The sequence below is a fragment of the Monodon monoceros genome, unplaced genomic scaffold, assembly GCF_005190385.1.
Source record: "Monodon monoceros isolate NGI ecotype Baffin Bay Population unplaced genomic scaffold, NGI_Narwhal_1 Super_Scaffold_21, whole genome shotgun sequence".
Classification (NCBI taxonomy): domain Eukaryota; kingdom Metazoa; phylum Chordata; class Mammalia; order Artiodactyla; family Monodontidae; genus Monodon; species Monodon monoceros.
The window spans coordinates 161,023,250-161,045,194 of record NW_021703778.1 but is presented as its reverse complement, the minus strand read 5'-3'; the positions used below and the strand labels follow the sequence as shown (position 1 = coordinate 161,045,194).

The following is a 21,945-nucleotide window of genomic DNA, read 5'->3' as shown; positions in this document are numbered from 1 at the left end:
GTAGTCGGTGGGAGTTGGATAGACCCAGCAGTGGCCCCTAAATCCGCCCCAGCCCCGCGGCCCCATCACGTGGGTGGACATGCTGTGAAGAGGGCAGGGGGCAGCCCTCGAGGGATCAGAATGTGGAAGGGGGATCTCTGACAGCGTGCTGTAAAGAGCCCACCACCCCCAGATCAGCCTCCTCGAGAGGCAGGACCGCCTCCAGCAAAGATAGGAATTGTCCTCGCCCGGGGTTGGCAGGGTGGGGAGTGGAGGAAAATGGCTCATGTTTTTAAGGTACAGAGAAAAATATGCCTAATTTGAGTGCTGAAGTGAGAGCAGACGCTCGCATCTCTCCTCCCGCCTCAGAAAAGAAGAGACAGTCATCACTGTCTCCTCGGGTCCAAGGACGTTCGGGTTCTTAGAGCACAGGGGCCAGGTGTGAGGTCACTGGGCTGCCAGCAGTCCGCAGTGTTGCACTGATTTATGCGCAAGCCCTATCTTGAGAAACAGGCACCCTTTTCCTGTTAAAAACGAAGAATTTTAAGCAAAGCTCTGGGGCAGAATGCTTAGTCATTCAGATCATTGTTCAGTTTGCAGGGTCTTTAAGGAGGGGAGCTCCTTCTTTTCTTTAATTCTTTCATTGTTTCGGGGGCACAGCTTCTAAGAACCCGAAGCTGAATAAACTCTACTGACAGATACTATTGAATCACTTCAGGACTGAGGGAAAATAAGTACAGAGATTTATTAGCGGTGGGTAATTTCTGCACACTCGGTTTCTTTTCAGAAAAACGTGGGGAGGGCAAGTATCTGCTGCGGCGGCATCAGGCAGAAAGAATGTGGGTGACAAGCAGAGAGATGGAACTTGGGGCGCGGCCACGTGCTCTGCATTGTCTCACGTTCATGCATAGGAGGCATCCGAGTTAACTCTCCAGGGCCGGGAAGCAAAGAGCAGCCTGAATCCTGAGCAAACACCTGTGAGATGTGCCTACTGATGTCTCTTTGGTAGAGGATTATTTTTCGCACATCAAGTAACATAGCTGTCTGTTGTTCCTGGACCGTGTTGCTCACCAAGTCAGCAGGCAGCAGGGCTGCATCTGAGACCTGTTCATCTTCTACATGCTGTGAAGATATGAGGGGACAGGGAAGGTGGACATCCTTCAGACCATAGCAGCTTACATAATGCGACCAGAACAGCCAAAAGGGTAGCTAGAATACAAATACATGCCATGCACTCAGTGACCCTGCTTGTGAAAATACAGGTGATGGAACATAACTAGGCCACATAATTTATTGAGCCCTTTGCTTCACAGAATTATTGGCTCTGAGATCCCTTTGAATGATGAGCCTTGGATATTGAAATAGGGTCCACGTGTGATTGCCGCATTTGAGGTCTGTGTGAAATTGACCGCAGGTGTAGTGTGCTTTGGAAAAGGATTTTTGGAAAGGCTTCAGCTGCAACGGCAAGTTGACCTGGCTGTGCCCGGCATCCTGCTTGTGGCAGGGTTTCTCCACAGGCTTCAGCAAATGATAGGAATGTGGGGCAGACATCCTCCAAGCTGAGCTTGGACTCAGCTTCCTGAGGTCAGGGGCCTGGGTTCCTGGCCCCTCAGCCCATGGGGAGATGACTCTCCACTGCAGCTCCTGGGGCCTCTCTTTCGCTGCCCCTGTCCCCCACCCCACCCAGACAGTGGTCCAGGGTGGGGGGGGACTCAGATAAAGACCCCAGATGTAGGGATCAGAACAATTCTTCAAGTGGCATTTTGCCTATGTATCAGGTGTCCGAGATAACATTTCCTCTTGGGCCTCTAGGTGGGAGGAAATTCAGATCTCCTCAGCTCCGGGGCATCTTATGCCCCCTGGACCAATGGGGCAATCAGGTTACAGAACCTAGGCCAGAGTTTAGGGCATGCTCTCACCTGCCTGTGTCAGCTGTCGGTTCAGTTGGTTTTGCAGTAGCTTTTCAGAGCCACTGTGCCCTGTGACTGAGGGACTTGGTGGCTGCTCGGCTCTCAGGGTTACGACAGGGATAAGCGCTTCTCAAATTAACGTGATAAATAAGAGATGTACAGTGGCCGGACACATCTGCTGGCTTACCTGTCGAACCTGATTATTTGGCAGCTTGTTTCTCCAGAGTCTTGGATTTCAAATTAGAAATATGTCTTCTCTTCCTCCCTCTAATTCCTTTCTCAAGCCTCAATTTGTCCATTTCCCTTAGGGGAATAATCCTCTTAACCCCCATGCATGCTGTAGGAGTACATTTGCTTTGGTGAGAAAGAAAGGGGTTGCTGTAAAAATAGGTTGGTTAGAACTAGCATTTCTAGGTGTTTACCAACAGAAATCAAAATCTGTTTTGGCACTTACCATTTTCAATCCTATGAAACAGTTAAGTTACAGGTTGTTTTGATTATTTGTAATCAGATATATCCATTCTGATTCATAATGATGTTTATCCCTTTTTTCCTCCAAATTCTAACCCAGTGGAAGAATTTGATATACTATGCTATTGCCAGAAAGAGTAGACATTAACTATTAAATAATTTTACCATTATCATAAGTCACCTACCATTATTAATGAGTACTGAATGCCCTAATATCCATCCCCAGTTCAGAGCCTGAAGGGTCTCTGCCCCTGTGAGGTGTGTGTGAAAAGGGATCGACTAGGAAGGAAGCAGTTATTTCTGACGAACCTCAGCTACCCTCCCTATTTAAGCGGGTTAGTTATGTTAGAGCTGGGAAGCCCCTAGGTGAGTACAGTGTTAATCCAGCTGTGCACCACTGTGCTTCTTAGTCCGGGTTGTTGGAAGTGAGCACAGCCATGCTGAGAAGCCCCTTGAGACAGGGAAGGTTCTGGCCTCTGAGCCATTAGGGAAGGACAGTAGGGCACCCAGACGTGCTTCCCCAAAGAGGGGCCCCTCTTCTAAATTTCACACAGTGATGTGTGTATTGACAGTACTCATTCTTCCATTCATTCATTCATCATTCACTCATTCTGCAAGCATTTACCAAGTACATTGCGTGGGCCTGGCATTGTTAGCCCCTGAAAATACCTAAATGGAGGGCATGTTCCTGTCTTCCAGAACCACCCAGTCTCGGAGGAGAGACAGTTACATCAACTTTTAACATAAAACAGTGTGGTCTGTACAGTGATAACCATACCCACAGGGGGAGATGGGGCACTGAGGACCCGAGGCCTAACTTTTTACATGAGGGTGGTAGGGAGAAGAAACAGAAGGCTCACAGCAGCCTTCCTGGTGGAGGTGGCATCAGGGCTGGATTCAGAGGCTAGATTCTTAGTTAGGGTAGTGTTTGAGTCCTGGTTTTGCCACCTGCTGGCTGTATGACTTTGGGTAAGATACTCACTAAAATCTCAATTTTGTCATCTAAACAATGCAGGTAACAGTGTTACCTGCCTCAAAGAATTGTTTAAAGATTAAGTGAAATAATATATGTAAAGTGCAAATCAGAGTGCCTGAAACAGGCCACGTGCACTAAAGCCGATAATCACCACTTCTGGCATCATCAACATTTACCAGACCTTATTCACAGTGAAACATTGATCTTCATAATAAATTAACATGTATTATTTTACAGGTTATTATGTGAAGCATCAATTAATCTAGTTGTATACAGATACCACAGAGAGAAGGGACTTCGACATTAGTCCTGATGAGTGCATCTGTGAACCAAAGAGTTAATCCAAAATTAGCCCCTCCAAAAGTCACGAGTCCTTGTAGCAAAGGCGCCTGAGAACCTGGTAGAAAATGTGTAGGATTTTTCCAGAGCGGTAGTTTATTATTGTTCTTTTTGAAAAATGAATTAATAACTAAATATTTTGAGCATTTCTCAGTTTTGACTTCTCGTGTGTCAATATCAATAGATATAACCCGTGTAAACTAGATCTCTTGAGGGGGGGTCTCAATAAATTTGCAGACTCCTAAGGGATTCTGAGACCAAGAGGATTCTGAGAACCTCCGTCCTAAAGGCCAAGATCTTCCCGGTACTCTTTCCCCAGACTGTTGGGCTGCAGGGAAGCAGGACAGCTCAGGCTGGCTGGCCTGTGTAGAGGACGCCTGCAGGCTTTTCTTGACCACATGTCAGTTAATAACACTTGCTTCCTCTCTCCCCAGGTCAGGGGCCTCAGCCTTAGCTGCACATTGGAACCACCTGGGCTATTAACAGATAGATGCCTGGTCCCACCCCTAGGGTCCATGATTCGGTCGGTCTGGGCTGTAGCTGTGGCATATGATTTTTTTAAATCCCTAAGTGATTTTGATGTGAAGTCAAAGTTGAGAACCACTGTTGAAGGTAGTCAGTGAGGAGGTGAGTCGGCTTGATAATGTCAGAATGTGGCAACATCAACCTTATTTATTTACTAATAGTTGCTGTTGAAAGTCTCAGGGAAACTACATCAAATCCTTGTGATCAAAGTTAAAGCATTGATTTTTCCATAAAAAGGTTCAAAACAAAACAAGACCAAAAAAATCAACAGCAGTTTAATCATTTTGCTGTTTGGGGTTTTTTTAGGGAGTCCCACACACTTTGTCTAAGCAAGGCCAGTTCTTAGCTGAACTTCATCAGTTCTCCTGCATCATGATGATATCGATCAGTGTCTCTGAACTGGGCCTCAAGATCCTCCTTGCATGGCAGCGCTCACTCTGGAGGACTCACTGGTCCTTCTCCAGAGGCGCCCTCCTCATACTTTTCCCCGTGGCCGCTGTGTGTGGATTATCCACAGACGCTGGATTCCCAGTCTGGTTCCCATCCACCTCCTGCATTTCGCCTCCACCAACCCCACCCCACTGAAGGATTTGAGTGTATTTAGAAAAATCCATGTTTCCTTTGTGTTGGAATATGGATGGCCAGTCTATTGCTCCAGGTAGTCTTAAAAATGAATAAATTAATTTTTATTTAAAAAAAATTTTTTTCAGATCAGTTAATTTCCAGATTTTGTCTTCATGAAATACAATCATATAGTCTGAAAATAATAACTTTATGCTTTCCTCTTTTCAAATCTTTCACGTCTTATTCACTGTTTAGAACTTTTAGAAGCTTTCTCCTTAAATATTCATGAAAATAGAAGACATTCTTATGTCATTTGTGACTTTAATGAGACGATCTCTAATGTTTAACTGTGAGAATAACAGTTGCTGGCTCTTTGTGCCATACTGAGATTATACTTCCCCATTTCTAGATTAATATTTTTCTATCATGAAAAGGACCAACTTGGTGCATCTCAAAGCCCCAACAGAAATTATTTTTATGCTCACAATCTCATTTTACCCAGAGTGAAATTTATTTGAGTAGTCAGCATTTATCTCTCTATATTATCACCATTTGCAACCTCACGATAAGTTGATAGTTACCACTGAAGGCGCTGGAATGTTTATCTCCGTATTACACTTTACGATGCGTTATAAGTTAAGAATGTTGCCAGTGAATATAAATATCACAGGTTTTAAATTTGAAATAACCGAGACTCCCGCTCTCAGCTCTGAAACCACTCCTCCAAGAGCGGATGTTGGAAAGAAGTGGGGAAAGAGCCCCTGTTTGGGGACGTGGCCTCCGATCGCCAGGACCTCCCGAGGGTCAGCGTGGAGAGGAGTGTGTCATTTGACTCATCGGACTTCTGAATAGAAGCCCTTTGGCCAGTGAATGTGCTCTGCCTGCCGCCTCCCCCAGTTCTCAGGACAGTAGCTTCTACAGAAGAGTGAGGCGGGTGCAGCTCCTGAGCTCCGGGCCACTGTGCTGTAACCTGTCCTCGGCGAGTCTAGTATTAGCCTTAGTGACAGACACCTGCTTAGACAGCAGGCAAATTGTGCTTTGTCTGCGGTTTTTAAGGCATGTCCTAGAATATGGTTCCAGATCCCTCAAAGGCCAGGGAATGAAACGGGCGGTTGCTGGGTTTGTCTTGAGAATGGCCTCCATCTATGCCAAATCCTGCCCCAGGAGGCAAGTGTGGTTCCTCCCCCTGCCCCCCAGGTAGTTTCTAGGTTCAGGCCCAGGCAGGGGTGCTTTGTCACCTCCCTTCGTAGTACTTCACATCTGCGAAGTTTCAGCAGCGTGTCACGGCCTCGTGGCTAGCTGTGCCCCTCCTGCCCCGACACCCAGCCTGCTCTCGACTCAGCTCCCGGACGGAGCATCTGCACAGCGTGTGCTCTGTCCTGACTAAAAGACGAACTAAAGCAACGGACAGAAACTAAGGTGCCAGGCCATAGTGACTGTATGGACAGTAAGGACCGTAAACCTCAGAAACATCGTGAGGGAGGGGTGTGTGTACGTCTTGAACCCGTGCCTGTGTGTGAGGGGGACAGCTGGCTGTGTGGGTCGGTGGCTGGCTCTGGGTCTGTCCTTCCACCTCTGATGCCATCTTCCCGAAACCCTCCCGCAGGCTCTGTCCACGCCACGTCGGTAGCAGCCTCCAGAGTGGAGCAGGCACTGTCGGAAGTGGCGTCGTCTCTGCAGAGCAGTGCCCCCAAGCAGGGCCCGCTACACCCCTGGATGACGCTGGCGCAGATCTGGCTCCACGCAGGTACCGCTCCGCCCCTCAACCCCACGCCCACCTGCCGCTCTGTCAGAGGGGAGCTTGCGGCCTGGGCTGCAGGGTTTATGCTGTCGCAGGGGCTAGAGATCTACACCCCAGACTTTCTTTGAGGGGGACAGCAGAGCGTGGTGTCCCAGACCCGACGGAGGTCTGGCAGTCCTGCAGCCTTGGAGTGGAGCCTCAGTCTGCTACTTACCAACAGCTGTGGGTGATAGCCTCCCCTCTCAGCCTCGGTTTCCTCATCTGTACGGTGGGGTCAATAGCATCGTCTCTTAGGGTTGGTGAGCACAGTGCCTGGCACACCCTGGTGGTGAAGTCTAAGAGACCCTGGGAGGGGCCAGGTGTGCTGATGAAACAGATGTCTTTATCTAAGCCGAGGGGGCGGGGGGGACAGCGTTTTGATGTCCGAGCTTTCCCTTCTGACGGCGCTCCTGGTAATCCTCAGAGAGCAAGGCAGGTACCAGCAGCTGCCGGACTGGAAACTAGCCCAGAAGGCAGGTGTGACTGCTCCTCCCCCAGTTTCACATGGCTGCTTCTGCATAGCTAGGGAATCGCTACAGTAAATCCAGCCTGCAGACACTTTAGCAATGGGAATCCCACCATACAGCGCAAATGGTGGCTCTTGATTTGCTTACATATTTATAGTTCCATAGGAAAGATAACTTCTGTTTCTCAAGTTTTACCCCTTGATCTGCAAGCCCTTCCCAGGCTCAACTCTCAGGGTGCACGGCAAAAGCCCAGGTTTGGCTGCAGAAGTGCTTATTACCCACCGCTGGCCATCTGTTTACTCCTTTTTTGCCAAGGCTAATTGTATGATGTCCAACCTTGTTTGGAACCTTCGTGTAAGAAACACAATTGGATTTACCTAGGTTTGGCATGTCCCAGAGCCGAGCTCAGTCAGCCGCTCCCGTGTTGGCATCTTTAATTGAGCCAAAACAACCACTGTAAATTAACAAATTATGTTCTTCTAAGCGGAAATACAGAAGAGGGATGATTCACGAACGTGCTGACTGCTGTTCCTGTGCACATGCTGGCCAGCGTTCAGCCTCTTGCTGGGTTCTAGACAGGCCGACTCAAGGGCCCGGGAACAGCAGTCATGCCTTCCTCTGCGGCTCTCTTGAAGAAAAGCTGGTCCCCAGTCTAGGACCTGGTGCCTGTCCTACTCAGTTGCCCTCACGAGCAGTGACGGCAAAGAACAAAACGAGAAGGGGTTCACTTTAGTGTCCAGGCCAGGTGAGACTGGCCGAACCCGCAGGGCTAGTAGAGGGGCAGAGTTGTCCTTCAAAATGGGCATGAGGTTGAGTTTTTAAAGGGCCGATGTCTACGAAACCACAAGGGCAGAAGGTGATCCTTCTAGGCTGGAAGCAGCTCCCTTGACCTCCCAGGCATTACTTCTCTTGCTTGTAGCTCGGAAAAGCTAATGACCTTGGTGAGGGTCACTGAGTCCCAGGAGCGCTTTGCCCAGTGGCTTGCTGCCCCTCACTCAGTTATCCAGACTTTGCTCCTCTTGACGTGACCCACCATGACTCTTGGGAGGAGATTTTGTAGCTGCTTACTAGAGCATTGAAGAACCCGGCAGCTAAGATTCCTTTTGGAGTTATCCTTGAAGTTTTATCAATCGTGTGGCATCCCTTTCTCACTGCCATAGCCTATAGGACAGAATAAAGCTCTCATTGCTATTAATGCGTGTGGCTTTTAACATTCTACGAGTTGGTGGAATTGAATTCTGGAAATGGAATATCATACTTGCCTTAAACTCCAGGCAGAATATAAATCCCGCTTATATAGTATGAATGAATGAAGCAAATTATAATCTTTATAGGATTGGTGCTATATTGACTCTTTCACTGACTTTGAGTCAAGATTAGAATTGTATCGTATGTTCAATATGGTCTTTGAAGAGGTAAACTCAGAAGGAGTTCATAAAAGAAGCTTCCACTGAACTGTAAGCTTTTACCATAGGTGGTTTGAGCTTTACTGCTCTGGGTGGCAAACTAAAAGTGACTCACATTTTTTGACAACTTATGGAAACCAGGTAACATCTGCGTCCATCGTCAGCTCTAACAATACCGCCGGATTCTGTAAATGCCGCAAGCTTTGGAAGAAACTAGATCAAGGCCTCACACCCAAGGCCATGGTGTTTCTGTGGCGTTTGCGGGTCTCTTCTCTCTTGGTTGTTTTTGCTGGTGATCTGAGTGTAGTGGGAGCTTGTGGTGGAGGCCCGTGCTGGAGGTGGCCCCAGATTTGAGGCTGGCAGGTAAGGCCACTCTGAGACGACCTCAGATTTCCAGCCTATTATATGAGCAGGTCCCTGAGCCACTTGTGTGTCATCTGAGTGGCAAAGAGATCATGACTGGGACACCGGAGCGTCTGGCTGCTCTGTGAGGACATCAGCCACAGGCCCAGTGGGGAGCACAGACCCAGGAAGTCCAGGGATGCTTGGCCATCCGGGGTCCCTCCCGTCCTGTGTGGTGGGACCCATGCCCTGGGCGCCCCTTCCCGCTGTACCTCTTCCTCCTTCCTGGACACTTCTGACCCCAGGGCCTCAGGCTCCTCACAGGATACCTGGTGGCCAACTGGCATGGGTTGTACATGTTTTGTTGCTTGGTTTTTTTGGACCCATGTGACAATTTTATTTAAATTATTTTTGAAAAAATAATACACGCACATGATACACAGTTCAAAAGGCACAAGAGACGTGAAATGAGAGGCTTCCTGCCATCCCGAGTGTCAGTCACGCTCCCCCACGGCAACCACCGTTAGTGTGTGCACACCTGCCGGGGTGTAACACTCGCTGGAGACCATTGCCTGTCGGCACGTCAGAGAGTAAATCCATTGTATGATTTTACCATAATTTAACCAGTAGCCCACTGACTAACATTTAGATTATTTCTAGTATTTTGCTGCTACAGACAATGCGTCAATGAGTAGCCGTCTATAGATTGTTCTGTACCTGTAAGGTAAACTCCTAAAAGTGGAATTGATGGATCAAAGGGTGCATACTCTTTAATTTTGGTAAATTTTGTCACATTGCCTTCCACAGAATTGTGCCAGTTTGCATTCCAGTCAACAAGGTGAGAATGCCCATTTTCTCACATTCTTGATAACACAGCAAATTATCAGACTTCAAGATCTTTGCCAATCTGATAGGTGAAAATGGTATTTCAGTTGTCTGCTCATGGTTTCTGCCCATTTATCTTCTTAGATACTGAGCTTTTCTTTTTGAGTTGTAAGCCCTTATTATGTGTCAAAGAGATTTGCCTTGTGCCATATGTGCTATAAGTATTTCCCCCCATTTTAATTTTGTTTGTGTTTTGGGGTTTTGTTGGGGGTTTTTTGCCAAATTTTTTTTTTTTACATTTATCAATCTTTTCCTTATAGCATCTGGGTATCTCATGATATTTAGAAAGAAACTACCCATTTTTATGGTCTCTTTTCCTGAAAGTTCCAAGTATCTTCTAGTGCCATTTGTATACACACCATCTTATAAAGAAGGTCCAAAAGGTTCTTTTCCTCTGTTATGCAGAAGGGAAACCCAGGCCAAATAGAAACCAGCACCTCTGTGGTCTCACTGGGCAGTAGTCAGGTGAGCTGAATTAGAGCATTTGATGTTTGTTGCACCTTGAGACATATCTCCCTGGGAGTCATACACCGTTTTCTTTAGAATGCACACCTTATCACTGGCCTTTGGAAATTCATAAGTCATTCAGAGTTGAACCAGGGCCTTTCCCAAGCCAAGCAGCTTCTTGGTGTCCATCCTTCAATTTCCACTTCTGGGATGGCAGCTAAAAATGACTGTGCAGTAGGTGGATAATTTCTGCTTGTTACTTACTAATAATTATAGCTTTCACTTTGGCATCTCTCACCGTCGAAACCAACGGCTATTCTTAGATGTGCAAGATCAGATTTTCTGATTTCTGCTGGGAATGTAAAGCTGTGATACTCTCACAAATTCCTTGGCCCTGGCTGGCCTGTCCCTGTCCCTGCCCTTCCCCCTGCTAGGTTCCTCCCAGCCACCGGGAGGCTGCATCGGCAGGGTTGAAGGATAATCCTGTGGCATGGCCACCATGACAAGATGAAGACAGCTCCCAGACAGGTGGCGTGAGGGTGACTGCACAGGGAGTGCTTGCAGGAGGGAACATGTGGTACCCAGGGGTCAAGCCTAACCTGACACGGTGCCAGTCTCTGTGGGTCAGCCCCGCCAGACCTGCCCCTTCTGCTGCCCTGGGAGGTTTTGATTCACGGTCTACAACCTGCAGGTAGCTGACCTTTACCAAGCACCGTGCATGTGTCAGACCTTATCCTAGGACTTTATGTGTCTTAACTTGTTTAGTCCTTGTAATAGCCATATAAGGTATAAATACCCTTTAATCACCCCATTTTACAGATGGAAAAACCAAGACACAGCTCTCACGTCACCTGCCTAAGGTTACATGACTAATAAGTGGAGAAACCAGAATCCAGACCCAACCAGTGTGGCCCCAGAGCCCCAACCCCTACCCAGGGAGGGCACTCAGCTATGGAGCATGCACCTGTGAGCATCTGTTTACGTGCGTCATCAGGGCGAGGCTCTGGAGCTCAGTGGTCAGCAGACGGACACGGGCTCTGCCTTCATGGAGTTTACAGATGTGAAACATAACAATTGCAGAAGCACTTAATTCCACGGTGCCGAGTACCCCAGAGCAGCAGTGTAGGCTCTGGGAGAACTGGGAACAGAGGTCCTCCCCAGCCAGGACCGGAGGAGGCCTGAGCACGTGGCAGGCGTAGGACACACGTGGACAGGCCTGTGGGCCACGTGAGCCCTGAGGTTAGAGAAATGGCAGGGCCGCAGGGCATGAAGCCTAGAGAGGAAGAATCACGTGGCCGAGGCGAGGCCAGACGAGCCAGCGCCCTGGTGACCAGGTCAGGATCTCTTCCTAAAAGCACTGAAAAACTGTTGAAAGACAGCAAGCGGGGGGATGAAAGGATCAGAGGGAGGTTGCTACAAGATCACCCTGGAGGAATGTGGGGCACGGAACGGGAGACAGTGCCGTGGGGAGGCAAGGTCAGGAACTTTGGTCTGTGTGACCGGGGGGAATGGCCGGTCTGAGGGTGGAGAGAGGGGGATACCTGAGTTGCATTTTCGAGGCAGAACTGATAGGACTTGTTGATGGGTTAGATGTAGGGGTGAAGGAAAAGGAAGACTCCTGTGTTGGGAGCTGGAGCCAGCGGGTAACTGGTGATTCCTCTTCCTGCCATGCCACGGGCAGCCTGGGTGGTGGGAACCCATGGGTGGGGATATGGAGGGGGGGAGGCAAGAGCAACCAGAGCCCTGCTTGAACTTGGGAGCGTCGGGTGCCTGAGGACCCACAGTGAAGGTGTCAGGCAGGTGGCTGTATATTCAAGTCTACGCTTGAGGTTTGGGCTAGAGACATCAAGTTGCGAGTGGGGATTTAAAGCCAAGGGATGTGATGAGAATGTCGATGGAGAAGGGAAAGGGCCAGGCCCCAGACCTGAGCCCTCAACATTCAAAATTTGGGGAGTAGAGGAAAAGCCAAAGCAGCAGAAAGGAAGTGGTCAGCAAGGCGGAAGGGAACCGGGAGACGTGGCGTCCTGGCAGCCAAGGGGGGTTACGAAGGCGCCTGTGCGGAACCATCAAGGGCTTGGGTTCTGGACTCACACTAGTTGAAATCCTGGTCCCACCACCCTAGTGCCTTCCTCTGCAAAATGACGACAGTTTGACCGTCACACAGATAATGCGTGACCGTGTTCAACAGGTGGGGGCCAAACACTCCATAACTGTTAAAATAATGATTTCTTAATCAGCATTGTATCTTCATTTATTTTTAAAGGTTATAGTCCATTTATAGTTATTATAAAATATTCCCCACGTTGTATAATATATCCTTGCAGCTCATTTTATACCTAATAGTTCATACCTCTTAGTCCCCTACCCCTCCCTTGCCCCTGCCCCCTTCCCTCTCCCCATTGTAAAATAATGATTTTTAAGTGCGTGTGGCAGGTAGGAAATGCGCGGAGGGCTTGAATAAGGTGGAGACAAAGACATTTGTCTCCCGGCAGACACATGCGCCCAGCCCTGGCGCTGCCCTGCCCTCCACGGCAGAGGCTGTCCCAGGACCAGCTTGCTAAGGTTGTTTCCCAAGTCTCCTCTCTCTAGGGAAGCAGGGTTTGGGGAAAGGGAAATGGTTTCGGGGGGTCGGCGAGTCTGCAGGCCTAACTCCCTGCTGCCTGCAAGACCGAGAGAAGCTGATGGCCCACGCGCCTTTTTCTGCATCCCTCTCTGCCAGACCTCTGGTGGAATGAAGGATCTAACGGCGCGCACACAGGTACAGCCCTCGGGCCGCCTCTCACATACAGGGCTCCTTTGTGTGAGTTTCACAGAAATGTCCCCTCTGGGTAGGCTAAGCCCCAGGGAGCAGGTGTGCCTTAGCTGAAGGCACCTTGGTGAGAAGAACTTCCTCGCTTTCCAGGGGCAGATGCAGCCCTATGCCAGGCTCACAGCTGGCCAGCGGGGTCCAGGCTGGTCAGCCCCACTCCGCCCAGCGCCTCTGCACGGCGCACGACCCAAACAGCCCTGAGCCCAAGGCAGGCAATGGGAGCCGGTTCTCAGCCTTGCAACCGACGTGAAGCAGGTGCTTGACAAGTGTCAGAAGAGTGAATGAACGAGTGAGGAAACTGGGCCCCGTGCAGGGCTGTGGGTACGTCCCGCTCCAGGTCCCCCTATCGGGAGCCCCCTTCACCACTGAGGAGGAAAGAGGCCCCGGGCCTTGGCACTATAGCTCAGCCCTTTTCAGATCCCATCTTTAGCTTGGTTTGGCCAACGATTTCGGAAAGCCCTCTGCGCAAGGCACAACGCACAGGGGAGCGGACTTGATCCCGGCCCTCCAGGGACGTGACCTCTATGGGATAACACAAGTCACGGGAGCACGGGGTAGCCTGGGGTGAGGGACTTCCCAGAGCACGCAGGGCGGTGGAGGGGTGACGCACCCAGGCCTGTCTGAGGAAGTCGTGTGCAGGGTGGGGTTTGGGGGGACGTCGTGTGCAGGGCGAGGTTTGCGGGAGCCCAGGGTGAGGAGTGATGGGTCTGCAACAGTACAGGGAAGGCACTTTGGGCAGAAGAAACAGCACAGCCAAGGTGTGGAGGTGAGACCGTGAATGGAGCACGGAGGGAGTGAAAAGGTAGCAGGGTCCTAGTTTAGAACGGGAAGCAAAAACTTCTGGGTTACATTCACCTGCAGTTGGGAACCACTGAGGGTTTGCAAGCGGGGGTGGGGTGGAGGGGTATTTCCAGCATTTTTCATAGTAACCTGGTAGCAAGGAGAAGGCAAGGGAGTCCAGAGAGGACAGCCAGAGCTTAGTCCGAGCTTCGGAAAGGGGTAGAAAGTGTCCGTGACCCTGCGTGGCACCTTACCTTTGGTTAGAGGCTGTCAGCTGCCAGCGACCAGGACAGACTCTGTCCCTGTGACCTCTTCAGAGAGTGACCCTTCAGAGCCCGCCCCGCAGCGGGGGCTCTGACACTGTGCTGAACTGTGTTCTTGTTAGGAGCCGATCAGCTTTAACTTCCCAGAGCCAGCTTCCCTCTCTGCTGCTGTTCCTTCGGTACAAGCTCTTATATCTCTTAATGAGCTCAAAAGGCCCTTTGTGGGTTTTTTTGTGTTTTTTTTGTTTTCACTTGAATTTAGCCCTTGGTGAATGGGTCAGGGGAGCATCACTTGCTGTGGCTTCTCTGGCCTTTGACTCCTCATCGACCTGGGCCACAGAGACGGTTGCCTTCCTCTGCCCCGCAAGCAGTGTCCATTAGTCTACAGTCTTTCCTTAAGCACCTACTAAGTGCTAGATCCTGTGCTAAGGGATGCAGAGGTGATGTGGCTGGAAGTTGCTCATAGTTTTAGTGGGAAAAGACAATACCGATCGCATTTTTTGGAGGCTTTAGGGAAATAGTACACCTCTGTTTATGTCCTGAGTTCTGAGCCAATTAAGAAAGAGACAGGGAGTGAGATGGAGATCACACTCCCAGCTTTGTGCCCAGGGAGGCTGAATCGGAGGATGCATCGTGACTCCTGGCCTCAGCTGGGCTCCCAGTGCATCACAGCTGATCGAATTCACCCGTCCCGAATTGCTGGCCTCGCTGTCGCAGGGGCAGAGCCCAGCATCATGCCCGCAGGAGCAAGCCGAGAATGCGGGCATTCAAGGCTCCAGGCTTCCACCCTCTTGGTTGAGACGCGGGCCAGCCTCAGGCCCCACCTGGCAGGTGAACAGGGCCAGAGAAGTTGATGGCCTTGCCCAAGGTCACACACAAGGCCTGGGCGCAGGGATCGAACCCTCCATGTTCCCCTGACACTGGCTGACCAACGGGGTACCCTAGAGTCCTGGTAGCAAGGAGAAGGAGGGCTTGAATAAGGTGGAGACAGTGCTGCCTCAGAGACCCAGAGAGGGGGCCAAACCAAGAGGGGAGGCCAGCTGTCCACTCTTAAGATCTCTTTGGAGGAAAGAGGCTCCACTGGGGAGAAATGGTTTGAAAATCACCCCAGCCCGTTGCGCCTGGGTCCTTCTGTTTGATCTTAAAACGCAGGGATCAGGGAGCAGCGCAGGCCGTGCACTCGCCTGCCCCTCTGCCTCGGGAGCGCAGGCCTCAGCAGTGACATGAGCCTGCCCCTACAACTTGGACAGCACGGCAAAGAAGTCCTCGGGGGTCTGGATCCTCTCTCCCACCTTCTCAATCATGACTCAGCTCAGCCCCCGTCGTCTGTTTCCTCATCACAAGGAGGGAGGAGAGGCACCAGACCTGTAGCCGAAGACACGGAACCAAGAAGACACTCGGTCCCGTGTTTGTTTTCACGGGGACCCACACAGAACAGGGTGTCATCTACATTGTTGTGTTGGTGTTCAAGGCTCCCCCCACTGCTGCAACATACACCTTGATTCTTGTTATAAAAACTCTGGGGACTTCCCTGGTGGTCCAGTGGCTGGGAGTCCGCCTTCCAATGCAGGGGATGTGGATTCGATCCCTGGTCGGGGAACTGGGATTTCACATGCTGCGGGGAAACTAGGCCCGCACGCCACAACTAGAGAGGAGCCCGCACGCCGCAATGAAGAGCCTGCGTGCCGCAACTAAGCCCCGAAGCAGCCAAAAAACAAATACATGAAAATAAAATAAAATAAAATTTAAAAAGCAAAAGCAAAACAAAGCTCTGGAATCATTTAGTCCCCGCTCTCCCAAGTTGGCCTTTATTCCGGAGCGATCTAGATGGGAGGGGCCTGTGGTGTCTCACCCACCCACAGGCAGCCCTGGGACCTTGGAAATGAACACGAACTCACCCCCAAAGGGAAGCAAGTCAGGAGGCAGCATACAGAGGGAGGAACATTCTGTATTGCTGCCCCCGCAGCCTCCAGGCTCCGGAACCTGAAACTGCGAGATACACCCCAGACTCTTCTGGCGGGAGCTTGGAGAGAGTCGTGTTACTGGAAGACAGCGGGCAGCCCTGCGTGTCTATCTCCCAGGAGGGCAGGTTTTGCAGAGGCCCAGGCGGAAGGACAGACGCGTGTGGTCTTTGTTCCTACAGAGGCCCCGTGTGTAGTAGGTGCTCAGTAAGTACCTCGAGAGAGGAGTCTCGGAGGACGTGAGGCAGGCGCAGTGCCGGCCCGGCCACACTTAGAGCTCAGTTGTATGTGAGTGTCCGAGTTTCCAGGTCTGAGAGGCTGGGCCTCTCCCCGCAGGTCCCCGGGCCAGCCCATCACCTCTGCTCCCTGTTGAGGGGGACTGACGGCCAGAAGCACAGATGGGGTGCAGGGCGGGTCTCTGCCTCCCCCGGGCTTGCTCATGGCCTGAGGAGTCAGTCACTGGTGTGACTATGGTCACCAGGGAAGTGAGGTGCTTAGGAGAGGGCCATGCAGTGGCATCGACACTGACCACACCCTGTCCAGAATTTCCAGTCTCCGCGCCTGAAGCTGGAGGTGGGGAGATAGAAGGGTGGATGTCAACAGAACGTGCTGTCCGGGGGCGTAGCCAGGACCCCTCACAAAATGTCTCTAGGGACACAGCCATCAGAGGGATACCCAGGCTGGGCTCCCCTTCCAGCTGGGGGGGGGGGGACGGGGTCAGAGGTAGCTTCCGGGGGTGGTGGCCGTTGAGCTGGGCTTTAAAGGGGGTACAGGAGTGACACCATCGGGGCAGAGGCAAGAGAATAAACAAAAGCCCAGGGAAACAGCGGCGGCTTAACACGGCAGAGCCCGGGGGTGTAGGAAGCAGTAGGAACACAGGTTAGTAGGGGTGGTAGAGACAGTCACCAAGGGCTCCGGATGCCAGGCAAAGGGGTCTGGATGTTATCTGGAGGCAGGGGAGACACTGTTCTCTGTAGGGAGCTGAGAGCACAGCCGCAAAGCCACGCCTGCCTATACCTTGCCCCGGGACCTCGGACAAATTGCTCAGCCTGTCTGTGCCTCAGTCTCCTCGTGTGTATAATGCGGATAAAATAATAGCACCTAGTGGATCACGGTGCAGATAAAGCAGAAGTGAGAGCACTTCTTTGCACAAAGCACGTTTGATGATTATTAGCTACTGTTACCGTTCATTCATTCGCAGCCACTTCCTGCACTCTGACCGCCAGGCGCTCGTCCAGTCGCTGGGGACACAGCGGTGAATAGTGTGAAGCTGGTGGCTTATGTTCTAGAGGGGCCCCGCAGACAGTGAGTGAGACAAACAAGGTGAGCCTCGTATTGGCCGGAAGAGAAAGCAGGGAAAGGAACTGGGTCGTGCTGGGTCAGGACGGGGTAGGGGGAGCAGCAGTTTTTAGGTGGGATGGTCAGCAGAAGCCTCCCAGAGGCCATTCCAGGGAAGACTGAAAGGGGTGAGGGGTGCACAGGAACGGAAGGAGCGCTTTTCAGCAGGGTGGTGACCCCACCGGAGCTTTGCCTGGGGAGGCTGGTCTGTCAGTGGCTGCGCGGGACAGAGGGGCTGGAGGAGAGACGGGAGGGGCGTGAGGAAAAATGTCAACATTTTCTATTTCTTTGTATTGTGCTCTTCTAGCATTCCTATTCTCGTGTGCCTTCCGTTATACACGTGTGCGTATACACGTAACTTGGAGATATGGGCACAAAACATCCTTCTCTGCTAGGAGTGGAGGCCAGCAGTCAGGGCAGGAGCGGGCGAGGAAGGGGCTGCCCCGGGGCTGGGAGGAGGGGTCCGTGGGCCCAGAGCACAGCGGCCACCTGAGCGGGGGCTCAGGTGTGGCTGAGGAGGGAGAGGAGTCTTCCCACATCCAGCCAACGCAGGCCCTACATTGGAGAGGCGGTGGGGCCGTGACCTCAGGGCCCTAAGGAAATGACGGATATGAGCGGACCTGGGGATGGCTGGGGGCACGGGACGTGCATGATGGAAGCCAGGGCTGCAGAGCAATTAGGGACCCTCCACGTAGGCGTGGGAGACTTGAGACCTGAGATTGGAGGAGAGCTCATTTTCCTGCTTTTTGGAAAGCGATGGCTCGTCAGTGTTATACAGTTACTAGTCCCCCCGGTGCAGTGGCTTTCCCTGGTCGGTCCAGGGCAGGGTCTGATGGAGCAGTGATTTTATGTCGTGCCCATAGCAGCCACCACCTGCTGGCCTTGTCACAGTTCCTGGCATCAGGGGAACCAGCCCGAGAGCAGAGCCGTTGCCCTGTGAGGGGCTGTGCCCCTCTGGTTTGCCTGTCCTTGGGTTCATCCAGCCCTTCTTCTGTGGTTGTCAGAGCTGAGGGCAGGTGTCCCTGGTGCGCCCTGAGGATGCGTGACCTCCAAAGGCGGGGGCAGGGCCCAGGCAGGCCTCACTCCCGTCTCATCGGTGGTGACAAGTGTCCCCTCCAAGGCCGCACGGCCTTGACTCGAGTGCCTGTGAACAGTGGGCGGGAAGGACCGTCAGCCCGCGGCTGTTTCCACTTGGGGTTGGGGGCTAGGCTGGCTGGCTGGGCCCTGCGTATTCCAGGTGGGCCCCTGCCAGACTCCCACGGTGGAGGGGAGGCGATGTCCCAGGGCCTCTGAAGGGCAGTGGCCCAGGACAGCATCTACCTGTGCTCTCCTCCTCACAGCTGAAGTCTACATCGGCATTGGGAAGCCGGCAGAAGCCACAGCCTGTACCCAAGAAGCTGCCAACCTCTTCCCGATGTCCCACAACGTCCTGTACATGCGAGGCCAGGTTGCCGAGCTCCGAGGAAACACCGAGGAGGCCCGGCGGTGGTACGAAGAGGCCTTATCCATAAGCCCCACCCACGTGAAAAGCATGCAGCGGTTGGTGAGTCTGAGCGCTGGCGGGGCCTCCGGCCCTGGACCAGGGGTCCCCCGGGAAGCGGCACATAGTTCTTGACCCTCAAACCCTGTTCCCGTTCCAAAGGCCAGATGCACTTGGCCTGCCAGGCTGTCAGGGTGCATAAAGCCAGCGAGCGCCGTTCCTGTTGTAGTTTACGCAAATGGAGCTCATAGGAATCGGCAGCGCACAGCCTCAGCGACCCTACCTGGGGGTCCTGATCGGTATGAGAGGAGAGTTTTGAGTCAGCGGTCTCTGGCCAGCAGTCCAAGCCACCTTGTGGCTCTGGGTTTAATAAAGACATATTTGTGGCCCTGGGCACTGTCACTGTCATCTTGGTCTCCGAGCTGCTTATAGCAGCCACCTTGGGGGTGTCCGCACCTTGGGAAGCCTTCAGTACAGAAGTCAGAGCACTTTACCTCCTGGGGGGCTCTCTTACCTTGAGGGAGCCGAGACCCCAGCCTGTCTCCGAGGCCACTGGCTAGTGGGAGCATCCTGTCAGAGGACGGGGGCAGCCCTACTGCGCCCAGAGGACCCAGGTAAGTCACCGCAGCGTCCACACTGCATACGGGTGTGGTGGCTCTGAAGCCGCACATGCCCCTCCTCTGGGTGCCCGGCCAGGAGCCCAGGGCTGCCCCACTTCTCCCCTCCCTTCCTTGCCTGGGAGTTGGCCACCCGACCACCTCGGTTTCAGTTGGGGGGGGTCAGTTAGACCACTCACACGTGGGGCACAGCGGCTGCACAGGAGCCGCCCGTCTGCTGTCCCCTTCCTGCGAGAGTCTGGATGGAGACTTGGAGATGAACCGGGTCCAGGGAGCGGGTGAAAAGCTGCTTTCTCTGGGCCTGTCGGCCAGACTTAGCTTCTGAATTTGTATTTCATTCTTAGTGGTAGGACAGCTCTGATTTCATGAGCCACGGGAAGGGAAAAGCCCATAATGCAGCCAAGGTGTCCTTCAGGTGGGCAGCCCTTGGGAGCCCAGCGTGTATGATCAGGGGGGTGTGACGTGGAGGAACGGGCATCGGACAAGGTGTCCAGGGACAGAATTCTGGCCCCGCCGTGTCACTCGCTCGCTCTCTGACTTTGGGGAAAGCCCATAAGCTCTCCACACTCGGTATCCTTGCTGTAAAATGAAAATATTCAACTAGATAGGCTGTGAGTTTCTGTCCAGTGCTAAGAGGATACGGTTTTGTAACCAATAAGTAAAATGTTCTCTAGAGGGTCCCAAAGGCTTTGTTCTCTCACCATTGCTCACAGTAACATCGCAAAATGTAGACGGAGCTGAGCAGTAACTAGTGGTTTTCAGCAGAAGAGGGCCCAGGTGCCCAGCATTAGGAACCATGGGAAACGTATGCTTCTGAGCCAGATCTGGGTTCAAACTCAGCCCTGTCCCTGCCCCTGGGACACCTTGGGCTAGTCACTTAACCTCTAAGAGCCTCGGTGTTTCTGTGCATTGAGCTGTTCCTTACCCAGTTCATTTGTGAGAACAACATGAAATGGTTTACATAACGAGGGCAGCAGAGCTCCTGGCACCTAGTAGGTGCTCATTAAATAGAAAACTGAAGACAATCATTTTCAGTTTTAAAAATAAATCAGACCTTGTAATAATTACAATCATTTAATTTTCAACTTCCCTTTATGAGCATTTTGTAGTTCAATACAGCTTTATAAATAATTTTACGTATTATCCAAACATTAGTTTGTTTGGTTAAAAATATTCCATGGCTTTTCATTTTTGTCTCACTATTGTAAGAGGAATCTGTAAAGAGCTTCTGAGATCTCCCTGCTTTTGCTGAAGTATCACAGAAGAGGTATAATCAACACCGAGTACCCAGCCTTTTTATTAAAAAGAGGCAGCGTGTTTCTACCCCGGGGCCTATGAATTATTCAGAGAAGTATTTCTTGTTTGTCCCCAAGGGGAACACATGAGACAAAAGATCAAATAGGAAAATCGCACCGGGAAAGTTTTCAGTTTCACCTTTGGAGCTTGTCAAGACACCTGAGCTCCCTGCCAAATGCCAGACGCTTTCCTTTCTGAAAGGAGCAGCAGTGGGCCCAGCGGAGGAGAGCTGGTGAGCGAGGGCCGGGTGATGGAGGGGCCTTGCCTGCTGGATCCAGGGCAACGACCGAGCCTTCTCTGGCCTGGAGACATTAGCTGTCTTGGAAGTCTCAACAGGAGAAAATTGCGATAATAATAAACTCTTAAGACTTCTCCATGCATCCTGATACATTCAAAAACTATCCAGACTGGAGGCAGATTGAGTCCGACAGGCCTACAAATTTGAGGAGTTCAGATTCTCGTGGTCCGAAACTGCCCAGTGACTGTGATTGTTGTGGGTCCCAAAGGGTGTCTTGGCCAGTTCCTTCTTGGTGACCTTGTAAATGATGCACGCTGGCCTGCGTCCTCCCAGCCACAGCCACAGCTGGTGGGAGCCCCGCTGCAGCCAAGGTCAGCTTCCCCTCCCACCGGTGCTGCCGACTCTCCTGGTGCCCATGGAGGGGCAGCCCCTGGAACCCAGGCCCCCAGCCCTGAAACATCACAACCCTCTCTTTCCTGCCTCCCACCCCAGCTGCACAGGAAAGCTCTGTTTCTTTGGCTCACCCTCTTGGTGCATAAAGAGGCATAATCTTAGCCCCAGACACAAATGAAGCACAGGAAGGGAAACCTCTTATTGAGTCACAGAAGGTCCTGCCTCTACCCTCGTGGCAGCCAGACTGCTTTGCAAGCCCCTAAGTGAAGACGAATTGTCAGCAGGGAGATCAGAGGCCGCCTTTTTACCAGGTGACGTCCAAGGGAAGAGTCGGGAGCTCTAGACTTACGGGGCAGAGGAGGCGGAAACAGATGTGAGCGTTGGCACCTGCCTGGCTCTCAGGAGTGGGGTGCGCAAGTGACAGGGTGGGCCAAGGAGGCCTGGCCGCAAGGCCACGGCGAGGGTCAGAGGTCAGACTAGAAGGAGTTTGAAGGACCTGAGCGCAGCAGCAAGCACCACCCCAAAGAACCAGCCAAGGGGCTTCCAAGGGAAGGGACCGACTGCAGGCAGATTGCAGGTCATGGAAAAAGCCCAGAGGATGGAAAGTGCGTCTGCGTCAGCCCTGATGCTCAGAGAGGAAGGAGAGGGGCCAAGGGGCAGTCGGAGGGAGCCAATTTGA

The 21,945-nt window shown here is 52.0% G+C and overlaps 1 protein-coding gene across 3 annotated transcripts in view; it reads left to right on the top strand.

Annotated features, from left to right (window-relative positions):
* The window catches only part of TTC7B (tetratricopeptide repeat domain 7B), a 239,818-nt gene that overhangs the window by 189,358 nt on the left and 28,515 nt on the right, over positions 1–21,945 (top strand). For all 3 annotated transcript variants that reach the window (XM_029237235.1, XM_029237233.1, XM_029237234.1), the window contains 2 exons: positions 6,371–6,511; positions 18,583–18,785. In XM_029237235.1, the coding sequence (XP_029093068.1) occupies positions 6,371–6,511; positions 18,583–18,785 (344 nt within the window). The remainder of the gene's footprint in view (positions 1–6,370; positions 6,512–18,582; positions 18,786–21,945) is intronic.